Here is a 14,985-nt window from a genome sequence, read left to right on the forward strand (position 1 = left end):
TCGAAGGAGCCCAGGAACAGCACCTCTGGAGGTCCACCATGACACAGGACAGGGGTAGGCCGAGAAGAAACCCCCAGAAGCAGCCCCAATGCCAAGTGCCCAGAGGTCAAGGGGCAGGGGTGTCCAACAAAGAGCCCCCAGGTATGAACAGAGCCCATAGGAGGAAGGCAGCCCGGGCACCAGTGCCAGCTCCCTGGGCACGGCTGTCACACGGGGCAGGGCCCCACAGCCCAGCCTGGCCACTTGGGAAGTCCTAGAGGAAGCGTGGAGGCCGCAGGCCCGGCCGGCGCCGCCCCGACCTACCGATGGCCACCAAGCCGCCGCAGTCCTTCCTGTGGAACTCGGCCCAGGCCTTGGTCTTGCAGTGTTTGCTGCACGTCAGGATCCCGTAGCAGCGCGTGCAGGGCGAGAGGCGGACCCCGATGGAGCGGCCGCAGTGGTAGCAGAACTTGAAGAAGGGGATGCTGCAAGGCAGGCGCTGGGCTCAGTGAACCTGCGCCCCACCAGGGGCTGCCTGGGACCCGCGTCCCGAGCAGCGTCACACAGAACGCACTGTTCTGCTCACTGCTGTGGTCCTGTGCCACAGTTAGCAAACCACACTGGCCATACACCAGGACACAGGACACAGGTCAAACTCAGCCAAGCACACACAGCTCTGAGAGCCCTGCAGACGGCACTGTGCACAGCTCTGAGAGCCCTGCAGGTGGGGCTGTGCACAGCTCTGAGAGCCCTGCAGGTGGCGCTGTGCACACACAGCTCTGAGAGCCCTGCAGGTGGCGCTGTGCACACAGCTCTGAGAGCCCTGCAGGTGGCGCTGTGCACACACAGCTCTGAGAGCCCTGCAGGTGGCGCTGTGCACACACAGCTCTGAGAGCCCTGCAGGTGGGGCTGTGCACACAGCTCTGAGAGCCCTGCAGGTGAGACTGTGCACACACAGCTCTGAGAGCCCTGCAGGTGGCGCTGTGCACACACAGCTCTGAGAGCCCTGCAGGTGGCGCTGTGCACAGCTCTGAGAGCCCTGCAGGTGGCGCTGTGCACACACAGCTCGGAGAGCCCTGCAGGTGGCGCTGTGCACACAGCTCTGAGAGCCCTGCAGGTGGCGCTGTGCACACACAGCTCGGAGAGCCCTGCAGGTGGCGCTGTGCACACAGCTGCCATAGTCACTAGCTCAGGGCCTATTAAGGAAAGGAGCAGAGAATTCTCTACAGAACCAGGGAACCAGGGAAGGAAACGTTTTTATGTCATATCAGTGTGATCAGGGCTGCCTGGTCAGGGCCCAGCACTGCAGGGTCAGACAGGGAAGCTGTCCTGTGTGGGGGTGGGAGAGGGGAGCCCCAGGCCCCAGGCAGCACTTGCCTCTCCGGCTCTTCCATGCTCAGCGTCTTGGGCAGGCTGGAGTTCCTCTTCCTCAGCCTGTGGCTCGAGACCAGCTCCGCTGCAACAGACCCACGTCAGCGAGGGGCTGGGGGCCAGCACAGTGGACGCCACCTCCCTGGGCATCAGTCACGCCCCCCTGCACTGCGGGCAGGCAGGCACCGCAGCAGGAGCACGGAGGCAGAGTGGGGTGGGCCCCAGCCTCCAGGGAAGGGGCTCAGCCCTCAGGCTCCCCCCACACCCCCACCCACGCCCTCTTATCTGCAGCCCCCCGGTCAACCTGCACTGGCCATCCACGCCCCACCCCTGCAGTGCACCCCCTGGCCACCACACTAGCTACGCTCAGCCTTGCCCAGCTCACAGCCCCTCTGCAGAGGGGACACGCCTGGCCCTGCTCTCCGGCAGCTGGTGGCAGGGGCACAGTGGCCAAGAACCCCCAAGCAGTAACTTCCACAGAACCACACAGGGTGCCATCACATGCCTCGGCTCCCTGTCCTTGAACACCGTGTCAGCCACCACGAGAAGGCTAGTGTCCACAGGCCTGCTGCCCCTTAGACGCAGGAGCCTCAGAGACACAGCGGCCAGCCCGGAGTGAGACGGTGGGAGCCCCTCGCTCCTCGCCCAACCCTCCCTGCCCGCCCAGCACCCAAGGCCACTCCCCTCACTGCTGTGGGACAGTGCAGCCACAGGACAGGGAAATGCTTCTAGCCTGGTCTGTGACAGTGGTCGGCTGTCAGTCACTACTCCAAAATCCAGGCGTGTGACAATGGAGAGAGGGACTTCTGTGTGCTACCGAGGAGGGACTGTTATCAAAACTCCACTTTATGGCGAGATCACTCAAAGCCCCCGTGTCAATGAACAATGCCACGGCCCCCTGTGGCCAGCACCAGCTGGGGAACAGGCCAGCACCCAGAACAAAACCTGGCTCCCGACCCCCGGCCCTAAGCAACCACGCCTCCCTCTGCCTCCACAGCACCTCTGCTGTTCCGGGCCTTTCCCATCAACAGAATCACAACATGCGGGGGCTTCCACCGCTGGCGCCTTCCACCAGCGCTGATGCCAAGGCTCGCCCGCTTGGCAAGCGAGGGCCCGTGTCCCACCTCTGCGGCGGAGTGACACGCCGACCCACGAGGGACCCCAGCTTCTTTGTTCACCGGTTGCTGGGCACGTATCATTTTCCACTTGTGATTCTGCACGGATGGATGTCTTCGTCACTGTGGCTAACGCCGGCAGAGGAGGGAATGGCTGGGCCACGGACTGGCTCCATGCGTAACGTCCCGAGGCGCAGCCGGGCCACCCCCAAAGCATTACAGCCTTTTCCACAGTCACCAGCAAAGGACGGGGCTGCGGCTTCTCCAGAGCCTCAGCCACACCGAGCACTGCGACTCCCTGAACACCTACGAGTGCTTCCTGACTAGAAGACCCTCGGCTGGGCAGGGGCTGCGCCTGTGACGGCCGTGAAGGCCGTGTTTGAGGGGCAAGGCAGGAAGCGTGTGGGGGGTGCATATGTGTTTGTGTGAGGGGTGGGTACATGTGTGTGTGCATATGTGTATGTGTGTGCATATGTGTGTGGTGCATGTGTGGGTATATGTGGGGGGTGGGAGTGTGGGGGTGTAGGTGTATGTGTGTGTGTGGAGGGGTGGAGGGTGTTGGTGTGTGCAGGTGTGGGGGGATGAGTGGGTGTATATGCGGGGAGTTTGGATATGGTGTGTGTATGTGTGTGGGGGTGTGTGTGTCTGTGGTGGTGGGAATGTGTGTATGTGTGTGTGCAGGTGCATATGTGGAGGGTGATATGTGGGTGCGTATGTGAGTGGTGTGTGTGTGTGGCAGTGTGTGTGTGTGTGGTGGTAGGTGTGTGTATGTGTGAGTGTGTGTGTGGTGGTAGGTGTGTCTGTCTATGTGTGAGTGTGTGTTGGTAGTGTGTCTATGTGTGAGTGTGTGTGTGGTGGCAGGTGTGTCTATGTGTGAGTGTGTATATGGCAGTGGGTGTGTCTATGTGTGAGTGTGTGTATGGCAGTGGGTATGTCTATGTGTGGTGTGAGTGTATGTGTGTGGGTGTGTATGTGTGTGTGGTGGTAAGTGTGTCTGTCTATGTGTGAGTGTGTGTTGGTAGGTGTGTCTATGTGTGGTGTGTGTGTATGTGTGTGGGTGTGTATGTGTGTGGTGTGTATGTCAGTGTGTCTATGTGTGAGTGTGTGTGTGGTGGCAGGTGTGTCTGTGTGAGTGTGTGTGTGGTGGTAGGTGTGTCTGTCTATGTGTGTGTGTTGGTAGGTGTGTCTATGTGTGAGTGTGTGTGTGGTGGTAGGTGTGTCTATGTGTGAGTGTGTGTGGTGGCAGGTGTGTCTATGTGTGAGTGTGTATATGGCAGTGGGTGTGTCTATGTGTGGTGTGAGTGTATGTGTGTGGGTGTGTATGTGTGTGGTATGTATGTCAGTGTGTCTGTCTATGTGTGAGTGGGGGTGGTAGGTGTGTCTTGTGAGTGTGTGAGTGTGTGTGTGTCTCTTCTGAGTGCAAGGCCCCAGCTCCAAGCCCCACATACAGACTGAGTGCCTGACAGCGGGGCCACACCCCACCCGGGGCGAGGTGATGGCTCAGTGCAGTTTGTGCAGCTCCAGTGACTCAGTAGTGAGCATCTTTTTTGGCCATCAGTTTTTTGGCCATCAGTCTTTTTTGAAGAAATTTCTACTCACACTCATATGCACGGCCATTTTTTGCACCAACATGAGCGTATCTTTTAATTGCACTTTGCGTTAGCTGCGTGAAGTCCCTGCCACCCTCTGTCCATTCTGAGGCCTGGTTATTTGCCTTCACCTGGGAGGCACACAGGTCTCTGAGTGAGGAGCATGGCTGGCACAGGCCCCCTCTCTTCACGGGGGCTGCGTGGACTGTGCTTGCAGTCTCTGCACAGTGGCCTTTGACATACAAAAGGCTTTCATTTTGATCATGTGTGCGGTCCAAGCTTTCAGTATCAAACCCAGGAACCTGGCCAAGTCCAGGGTTGAGAGCTCTCCCTCCAACGCCCCCTACACTTAGGTCTCTGATCCAAGGTCAGCCAGCTGTGGTGGGGGCGAGGAGGAGGGTGGCTGGTGTCGCTCTTCTGCCTGTGGATGCCTGTTGCTGTGGATTCGTTCTGAGAGGAGAAGCGTGGTGGGGGCAAGAGGTGCAGAGTCACCACACAGACCCCGGGAGTTGGGTGAAAGCGGGCCAGAGGCAAGCAGCCCACAGACTCATTTATTTCAGTTGGTGTAGCAGCTTATATAGCCAAGACAGCCAATCTGGTCAAGGGGCGGTCTATGCCCTAACCAATCGCAGCCTGTTGCCAGTTGGGCTCCATTGTCATGTGGTTTCCAAAGCCATCCAATCACAGCCTGTTGCCAGGCAGGCTCCATTGTCAGTGGCCATCTTGGCATGGCCTTCTCAATCCACCACAGACGCCCAGTTGCCCCAGCACATGTCCTGTCTTCATCCCACTGTGCGGTGTCAAGGCCCTCACTGAAAACCAGCCGACCACGGAAATGTGTGCTTACTTGGGGGCCCTCTGTTCGCTCGGCTGCTCTGCTCTGTGCCCTCATCGACTTCGTCTGAAACTGGAGGGGGACTCCAATGTTGATCTTCCGGCCCGAGGTCGCTGCTGCCATCACGGCGCCTGCAGCCCCACGTGAATGGGAAAGAACTTGAAGCTGAGATCCTGCAGGAGCTGTGCTGAGCCTGCACTTGTCTGGGAGCAGTTCCCTTGTTAACAACGGTGAGTTTTCAGTCTGTGATCATGGGCTGCCTTTCCATCTACTTAGATCTTCTTTAACATCACTCAACAGTGTTTTGTAGCGTTTGAAGTATATGTACTGGAAGAATCAATACCATCACAATGTCCAGCTACCAAAAACAATTTACAGATTTGATGCTATCCTAATCAAAATACCAACAAAATTCTTCTCAGATCTAGAAAAAATGATGCTAAAATTCATAATGAAACACAAGAGACCCCAAATAGCTAAAGCAACCTTATACAACATGGAGGCTTCACAATACCAGATTTCAGACATCCTAAAGGGGAGTTATCATCAAATCAGCCTGGTACTGGCACAAAAACAGATGTGTAGACCAACGGAACAGAATAGAAACCCCAGAAGTCGGCCGGCGCCGCGGCTCAATAGGCTAATCCTCCGCCTATGGTGCCGGCACCCCGGGTTCTAGTCCCAGTTGGGGCGCAGGTTCTGTCCCGGTTGCTCCTCTTCCAGTCTAGCTCTCTGCTGTGGCCCGGGAAGGCAGTGGAGGGTGGCCCAGGTGCTTGGGCCCTGCACCCACATGGGAACCAGGAGGAAGTACCTGGCTCCTGGCTTCAGATCAACGCAGCACGCCGGCCGTAGCAGTCATTTGTGGGGTGAACCAACAGAAGGAACGCCGGCCATAGCGGTCATTTGGGGGGTGAACCAACAGAAGGAAGACCTTTCTCTCTATCTCTCTCTCTCACTGTCTAACTCTGCCTGTCAAAAAAAAAGAGAAAGAAACCCCAGAAGTCAATCCACACATCTGCAACCAACTTATCTTTGACAAAGGAGCTAAAACCAATCCCTGGAGCGAGGACAGTCTCTTCAACAAATGGTGCTGGGAGAACTGGATTCCACACGCAGGAGTACAAAACAGGACCCCACCCTACACCTTACACAAAAATCAACTCAACACGGATCAAAGACCTAAATCTACAACCTGATAGCATCAAATTACTAGAGAACACTGGGGAAAATGCAAAGACACTGGCACAGGCAAAGACAGTGGAAAAGACCCCAGAGCACAGGCAGCCAAAGCCAACACGGACAAATGGGATTACATCAGGCTGAGAAGCTTCTGCACTGCACAAGAAACACTCAGCAAAGTGAAGAGGCAACCGACAGAATGGGAGAAAATATTTGCACACTAAGCAACTGATAAAGGGTTAATATCCAGAGTCTACAAAGGGATCAAGAAACTCCACAACAACAAAACAAACAACCTGCTTAAGAGATGGGCCAGGACTTAAACAGACATTTTTCAACAGAGGAAATCCAAACGGCCAAAAACATTTTCATGATCACTAGCTGTCAGGGAAATGCAAATCAAAAACCACAATGAGGTTTCACCTCACCCTGGATAAAATGATTCACATACAGAAATCAACCAACAACAGATGCTGGCGAGGATGTGGGGAAAAAGGGACACTAACCCACTGTTGGTGGGAATGCAAACTGGTAAAGCCACCATGGAGGACAGGATGGAGCTTCCTCAGAGGAGATTCCTCCTGAGTACAGACCTGCCACACGACCCAGCCATCCCCCTCCTGGGAATTTACCCAAGGGAAATGAAATCAGTATCTCAAAGAGCCATCTGCACCCCATGTCCACTGCAGCTCAATGCACAATCGCTGGGTCCTTCCTCGGCCCGCCCACCTCTCTGCTCGGGCACAGCGCCCTGGCGTCCCACCAGCCCGCCCACCTCTGGGCTCAGGCACGGCGCCCTGGTGTCCCGCCGGCCCGCCCACCTCTCTGCTCAGGCACGGCGCCCTGGCGTCCCACCGGCCCGCCCACCTCTCTGCTCGGGCACGGCGCCCTGGTGTCCCGCCGGCCCGCCCACCTCTCTGCTCGGGCACAGCGCTTTGGTGTCCCGCCGGCCCGCCCACTTCTCTGCTCGGGCACAGCGCCCTGGTGTCCCGCCGGCCCGCCCACCTCTCTTGCTCAGGTACAGCGCCCTGGCGTCCCACTGGCTCTCCTTGGCGAGGACAGCTAGGCGCAGCTGGGTGCCCATGTGCTCCAGCAGCCTCTTCCGGGCCAGCAGTGTCTCCCGCTCTGCGGGCATCAGCGCGTGGTAGGGGCAGTGTGCGATCTTCCGGTCCTGTGGCCAGCCGGAGGGTCACTGGGGATGGGGTACCGCCCCGCCTGACCCAGCCCTGCCACTGTGGCAGTGACTGGGATGCTGGGCACCAACCCCCCCAACCTCAGGGCTGACCTGGAGGCGGATGGAGGCAGGTACAGCCACCCTAGCATAGGACAGGGCTCTGCTATGACAGGGCGGGGCCTTAGGGGGCACTAGGCCCCCACCAGGGTCCTGCTCGGGACAGCAACACACTCAAGGCCATACCTGGAAGAACTTGAAGTAGCCGTAGTCCACAGCTGTGCCCACAGCCACCTTGTCCCCCTGTGTGAGCGTCACCGGCTTCAGGATGTCGGCCCCATGGTGAATGAGCTCGTCTACCTGTGCGGGACGAGGCACATGGGAGGCACAAGGACACACCCCCAGCAGGGGGCACAGGGGCCTCCCGGGCTCTGTCCTCGACACAGGCCTGTGGACACAGCGGCCTGAGGACACCACCGCGGGAGGGCAGGTGCTGCCCGGACACTGCCGTCGCCCATGCTCACTCCCTGAGACGCCAATCACAGACACAGGGTGGGGCAGCCAGGGGCAAGAAGGTGCCACTGAGCTGTGTGGTGATGTCAAGGCTCCCCACTGGCACCACACAACCGAGAGGGACAGATTAGATGTCTTGGAAAGGAACAGACAAAACGCCACTACCCTCTGCCATCTAGAAACTTCCAGAGGGCAGCAGGGAGACTCTCATACCACCCAGAGTTCCCGGTGGCAGTCAGCAGGCCACGGACTCTGGTGGGGGCAGCTGGGGAGACACAGTGGTGGTGCACAGGGACAACCTTGTGCACTCACGTCTATAACTTGCCCTGCTCTGTGTGATGAGAGGTTCTAGCCATGGCCCTCTGTGGTGGAACGAGGAGGTGAAAAGGTCATGCCAAGATGGCTGCTCACAACAGAAGCTGCCTGGCAACAGGCCGTGATTGGATGGCTTTGGAAACCACATGACAACAGAACCCAACTGGCAACAGGTTGTGATTGGATGGCTTTGGAAACTGCCTGGCAACAGGCTGTGATTGGTTAGGGCCTAGACCGCCCCTTGACCGGATTGGCTGACTTGGCTATATAAGCTGCTGTAGCAACTGAAATAAAAGAGTCTGCGGGCTGCTCGCCTCTGGCCCGTTTCACCCGACTCCCGGGGTCTGTGTGGTGACTCCGCACCTCTTGCCCCCACCACACTCCTCCTCTCAGAACGAATCCTCTCAGAAATCAACAGCAACAGTCCTTGTGCACTCATGTCTATCACTGGCCCTGCTCTGTGCCCTGTGTGATGAGAGGTTCCAGCCATGGCCCTTGTACACTCACGTCTATCATTGGCCCGGCCTGGGCTGTGTGTGGTGAGAGATTCCAGCCACGGTGATGATTGGCTGTGAGGTCGGCCCACACTTCTGGAATGGCAGGCGGGTCTCCTGCCTTGGTGCACAACGTTCCAGAACTGGATAGAAGGCCTTCACCCCGGCCTCTCAGGCAACCACTGAGGCTGGGGACTGCCTGTGAGGGCCGCCCGGTGCTGGACAGGGAGAGCCCAGGTGTGTTCCACGTGGCCGGGCAGGAGCCCCACGCCTGTGCCCCCAGGCCACCAGCAGTATTCATGGCCCCTCTGGGGCTCCGGCAAGAACTTCCACAGGTGCTGAGTTCCACAGACCCCACCAAGGGGCTGGATTCTGCCACTGCTCATGGCGGGGGTGGCGGGGGGTGAACCAGCAAGACCAAGTGCTCAGGGCAGGGTCTGAAGGCCTGCAGGTGGACGGCCAGCAGAAAACCCAGGCTGGGCTGGTGGCTGCAATGAGGCTTGGGAGGGGTGGGGGGCTGTGCTGTAACCAAGCAGGAGACAAGGCCACTTCAAAATGTCCGTGAAACCTGAATTAGAGCCCAAATCGATCTGGGCAAGACGGGGAGCTTCCTAAGGCCGCTCTGCAAGTAGGGGGGCCCTGCCCTGGGACACTCGGGTCCCAGCTGCACCTGCCCTGGGACACACATGCCCGGGTGGTGGGCGAGCTCCCAGCCAAAGCGTGAGACGGGGTGAGGGTGGAGTGAGATGGGTCGGGTCAGAGGTCGGGCACTGGAGATGCTGAAAGAGGGGCATGGACTTCTTGCACTGCTCTCTCAACTCCTCTGTGAATTTCTCTTCTTATTTGTTTATTTATGAGAGAGAGAGAGAGAGAGAGAGAGAGAGAGAGAGAGAGAGAGAGAGAGAATCAGCCGCTGGCTCACTCCCCTAAATGCCCGCGACGGCCAGGGCTGGGCTAGGGTGAGGCTGGGGCCAGGAACCCCGCCCAGGTCCCACTGCCTGCCCCTGACTGCTGCTCCCAGGGCCACATCAGCAGGAGGCTGCAGGTGCAGGCGCAGCCCAGACTCAAACACTGGCCCTCGCGTGGGCTGTGGGCGTCCCCAGTGGCATCGTAACCACGGCACCCAATGCCTGCCCCAGTCTGCAGGGCTTTTCAGAACACGGTGCGCAGGGACATCTGTCTGCATCACGCAGCCAGGCAGCCATCGGGGCAGGCGCGTGCCAAGGCCAGGGGTCGGCATGGAGGCTTCCGCTGGCCAAGGCAGGCAGCTGACGGGACAGGACAATGGCCCCTCCCCCGTCCCGGTATCTGCTGGACGCGCTCAGCGTGTTGGGGTCAGGCGGTCCTCTCAGGCACCAGGCTCACCCCACGGACCCGGCGGCATCTCCGTGCCAGCCCTGCCAACAGGGAGCCCGATGCCGAGCTGCGGCTCCTGCGGGCCTGGCCCTCACTCACACCCGGTCTTGCCAAGACAAACTTCCTTCCCGGGCCTCCTGACTGGTTTCTCCACATCACACTTCTTTAAGGCCCACAAGACATTAAAGGCAAGACAACATTTTATCTTTTCTCCATGATTTAGGCCTTCAGGCTTGGGGAGCCCAGAGCAAGTTGACACAAATGGTTTCCACTGCCAGAAACAGGAGTCCAAGGACCGGCCCCCCACCCCAGACACCCCTTCTTCCTCAGGCCTGGGCTGCCCCCGGCTCACCAGGGCCCCCCACACACACCCAGGCTCACCTGCCCCTGGCTCACCAGGGCCCCCCACACACACCCAGGTCCACCTGCCCCCTCACAAGGGCCCCCACACACACACCCCCAGGCCCACCTGCCCCCAACTCACCAGGGCCCCCCACACACACACCCAGGCTCACCTGCCCCTGGCTCACCAGGGCCCTCCCACACACACCCAGGCCCACCTGCCCCCTCACCAGGGCCCCCCACACACACCCAGGCCCACCTGCCCCCGGCTCACCAGGGCCCCCCACACACACCCAGGTCCACCTGCCCCTGGCTCACCAGGGCCCCCCACACACACCCAGGTCCACCTGCCCCCTCACAAGGGCCCCCCCACACACACCCCCAGGCCCACCTGCCCCCGACTCACCAGGGCCCCCCCACACACACACCCAGGCCCACCTGCCCCCTCACCAGGGCCCCCCCACACACACACCCAGGCCCACCTGCCCCCAACTCACCAGGGCCCCCCACACACACACCCAGGCCCACCTGCCCCCTCACCAGGGCCCTCCCAGACACACATACCCAGGCCCACCTGCCTCCTCACCAGGGCCCCCTACATCCCCTCCAGGGCCTGCCTTCTGGCTCACCAGGGACCACCTGCTCCCCCCAGGACCCCCCACACCCCTCAGGGCCTGTTGCCCCTCACCAGGGCCCACCTGCTCTCCCTAGAGCCCTCCTGCCCCTCATCAGGCCCCCTACCCACCCAGGTCCCCCCACGCCCCCGAGCCCGCCCCTCCCCAGGCCCCCACCCCCGAGCCCACCCCTCACCAGGGCCAGCCTGCTGCTGGTGCTCCTCAGCTGCTCATAGGCGATGTCGCAGACCACGCACAGGGCGCTCCCCAGGCCTCTGCTCAGGGGCAGGTTGGGGTCAACCCCGCGGGACAGGAGCTCCTTCACGATCTGGACACAGACAGCCTGGTCAGCGGCCACCACATCGCCTCCCGAGCCCGAGCTGCGGACAGCTGTCCCCGGGGGCCACCGCTGGGCTCCCGCGCCAGGCAGCTGTCCCCAGGGGGCCACCACATCGCCTCCCGAGCCCAAGCTGCGGACAGCTGTCCCCGGGGGCCACTGCCGACTCCCGCGCCAGGCAGCTGTCCCCGGGGGGCCACCACATCGCCTCCCGAGCCCGAGCTGCGGACAGCTGTCCCCCGGGGCCACCACTGGGCTCCAAGCTACAGGCAGCTGTCCCCAGGGGGCCACCACATCGCCTCCCGAGCCCGAGCTGCGGACAGCTGTCCCCCGGGGCCACCGCCAGCTCCCGCGCCAGGCAGCTGTCCCCCGGGGTCACCACTGGGCTCCAAGCTACAGGCAGCTGTCCCCCGGGGGCCACCACATCGCCTCCCGAGCCCGAGCTGCGGACAGCTGTCCCCGGGGGCCACCGCTGGGCTCTCGCGCCAGGCAGCTGTCCCCAGGGGGCCACCACATCGCCTCCCGAGCCCGAGCTGCGGACAGCTGTCCCCGGGGGCCACCGCTGGGCTCTCGCGCCAGGCAGCTGTCCCCAGGGGGCCACCACATCGCCTCCCGAGCCCGAGCTGCGGACAGCTGTCCCCGGGGGCCACCACTGGGCTCCAAGCTACAGGCAGCTGTCCCCAGGGGGCCACCACATCGCCTCCCGAGCCCAAGCTGCGGACAGCTGTCCCCGGGGGCCACTGCCGACTCCCGCGCCAGGCAGCTGTCCCCGGGGGCCACCACATCGCCTCCCGAGCCCGAGCTGCGGACAGCTGTCCCCCGGGGCCACCGCCAGCTCCCGCGCCAGGCAGCTGTCCCCCGGGGTCACCACTGGGCTCCAAGCTACAGGCAGCTGTCCCCCGGGGGCCACCACATCGCCTCCCGAGCCCGAGCTGCGGACAGCTGTCCCCGGGGGCCACCGCTGGGCTCCAAGCTATAGGCAGCTGTCCCCAGGAGGCCACCACATCACCTCCCGAGCCCGAGCTGCGGACAGCTGTCCCCCGGGGGCCACCGCTGGGCTCCCGCGCCAGACAGCTGTCCCCAGGGGGCCACCACATCGCCTCCCGAGCCTGAGCTGCGGACAGCTGTCCCCGGGGCCACCACTGGGCTCCAAGCTACAGGCAGCTGTCCCCAGGGGGCCACCACATCGCCTCCCGAGCCCGAGCTGCAGACAGCTGTCCCCAGGGGCCACCGCTGGGCTCCCGCGCCAGACAGCTGTCCCCAGGGGGCCACCACATCGCCTCCTGAGCCCGAGCTGCGGACAGCTGTCCCCCGGGGCCACCGCCGGCTCCTGCACCAGGCAGCTGTCCCCAGGGGGCCACCACATCGCCTCCCGAGCCCGAGCTGCGGACAGCTGTCCCCGGGGGCCACCACTGGGCTCCAAGCTACAGGCAGCTGTCCCCAGGGGGCCACCACATCGCCTCCCGAGCCCAAGCTGCGGACAGCTGTCCCCCGGGGCCTCCGCCAGCTCCTGCGCCAGGTACTGCTGCCCCGTCTGCCGAGGGCCTCAGCGGGGGGGCTGGCTCCCCAGGGCCCCTCCAGGCCCGGCCCTGGTGCAGTGAACACCGCCCATGCAGAGAAGCCCTTGGCGGGCCCGCGCCGTGTCCCCAACACCACCAGCTGCCGCAGGCCTCTGCTGAGACGCCTCCCGGCCCGGCCGTCCCCCGCCCCACCCCGCCACGCTCACCAGGTCATTCCCACTGGCGATGGACAGCGACAGTGGGGAGTGCCCACTCCACAGTGTGTTAGGATTCGCCCTGTGGGACAGAAGGAGCCGGACTACTTCCGTGGCACACTGGGCGGGACAGAGGCAAGAGCACAACACGTCAGAGGCACACCCCAGCCCCGGGGCACCTGCTGGTGCGCAGCAATCAGACGTCACACAGGCAGCGTGGGCACTCGAGTACCCTCCACGCCACACCCGGCCTGGCGCTCTGAAGGCGCTCTCAACAGCGGGCGGACAGGCGGGTGGACACACAAGTGAGTGGATGGACGGTGGGTGGATGGACGGATGGAGATGGTCGGGTGGGTGGATGGACGGATGGACGGGTGGACAGACAGGTGAGTGGATGGATGGGTGGGTGGATGGACGGATGGAGACGGTCGGGTGGGTGGATGGACGGATGGACAGGTGGACAGACAGGTGAGTGGATGGATGGGTGGGTAGATGGACGGATGGACAGGTGGACAGACAGGTGAGTGGATGGATGGGTGGGTGAATGGGTGGAGATGGACAGTTGGGTGGGAGGGTGGACGGTGGATGGTGGGAAGGTGGATGGGTGGGTGGACAGATGGACAGACGGATGGATGATAGATGGGTGGGTGGGTGGACAGAGATGGACAGTTGGGTGGGAGGGTGGACAGGTGGGTGGATGGATGATGGGTGGGTGGATGGAGATGGACAGTTGGGTGGGAGGGTGGACGGGTGGGTGGATGGTGGGAGGGTGGATGGGTGGGTGGACAGATGGATGGATGATGGATGGGTGGGTGGGTGGACGGAGATGGACAGTTGGGTGGGAGGGTGGACGGGTGGGTGGATGGTGGGAGGGTGGATGGGTGGGTGGACAGATGGATGGATGATGGATGGGTGGGTGGGTGGACAGGTGGGTGGATGGTGGGAGGGTGGATGGGTGGGTGGACAGATGGATGGATGATGGATGGGTGGGTGGGTGGACAGAGATGGACAGTTGGGTGGGAGGGTGGACAGGTGGGTGGATGGATGATGGGTGGGTGGATGGAGATGGACAGTTGGGTGGGAGGGTGGAGATGGACAGTTGGGTGGGAGGGTGGACGGGTGGGTGGATGGATGATGGATGGGTGGGTGGGTGGACAGATGGATGGATGATGGATGGGTGGGTGGGTGGACGGGTGGGTGGATGGTGGGAGGGTGGGAGGGTGGACGGGTGGGTGGATGGATGATGGGTGGGTGGATGGAGATGGACAGTTGGGTGGGAGGGTGGATGGGTGGGTGGATGGATGATGGATGGGTGGGTGGGTGGACAGATGGATGGATGATGGATGGGTGGGTGGGTGGACGGGTGGGTGAATGGTGGCAGGGTGGATGGGTGGGTGGACAGATGGATGGATGATGGATGGGTGGGTGGGTGGACGGAGATGGACAGTTGGGTGGGTGGGTGGACGGGTGGGTGGATGGATGATGGGTGGGTGGATGGAGATGGACAGTTGGGTGGGAGGGTGGACGGGTGGGTGGATGGTGGGAGGGTGGATGGGTGGGTGGACAGATGGATGGATGATGGATGGGTGGGTGGGTGGACGGGTGGGTGGACAGTTGGGTGGGAGGGTGGACGGGTGGGTGGATGGATGATGGGTGGGTGGATGGAGATGGACAGTTGGGTGGGAGGGTGGACGGGTGGGTGGATGGTGGGAGGGTGGATGCGTGGGTGGACAGATGGATGGATGATGGATGGGTGGGTGGGTGGACAGAGATGGACAGTTGGGTGGGTGGGTGGACGGGTGGGTGGATGGTGGGAGGGTGGATGGGTGGGTGGACAGATGGATGGATGATGGATGGGTGGGTGGGTGGACGGGTGGGTGGATGGTGGGAGGGTGGATGGGTGGGTGGACAGATGGATGGATGATGGATGGGTGGGTGGGTGGACAGAGATGGACAGTTGGGTGGGAGGGTGGACGGGTGGGTGGATGGATGGGTGGGTGGGTGGACGGAGATGGACAGTTGGGTGGGTGGGTGGACGGGTGGGTGGATGGTGGGAGGGTG

General features: G+C 62.0%; 1 protein-coding gene across 1 annotated transcript in view; it reads right to left on the reverse strand.

Moving 5' to 3' along the window:
• The window catches only part of ANKMY1 (ankyrin repeat and MYND domain containing 1), a 52,085-nt gene that overhangs the window by 12,282 nt on the left and 24,818 nt on the right, over positions 1–14,985 (reverse strand). Inside the window, exons 11-16 of the mRNA XM_062197516.1 lie at positions 12,937–13,044; positions 11,070–11,201; positions 7,486–7,599; positions 7,074–7,239; positions 1,357–1,435; positions 304–464 (exon numbers count right to left, since the gene is read on the reverse strand). Of these exons, the coding sequence (XP_062053500.1) occupies positions 304–464; positions 1,357–1,435; positions 7,074–7,239; positions 7,486–7,599; positions 11,070–11,201; positions 12,937–13,044 (760 nt within the window). The remainder of the gene's footprint in view (positions 1–303; positions 465–1,356; positions 1,436–7,073; positions 7,240–7,485; positions 7,600–11,069; positions 11,202–12,936; positions 13,045–14,985) is intronic.

Source organism: Lepus europaeus, chromosome 1, assembly GCF_033115175.1.
Source record: "Lepus europaeus isolate LE1 chromosome 1, mLepTim1.pri, whole genome shotgun sequence".
NCBI lineage: Eukaryota > Metazoa > Chordata > Mammalia > Lagomorpha > Leporidae > Lepus > Lepus europaeus.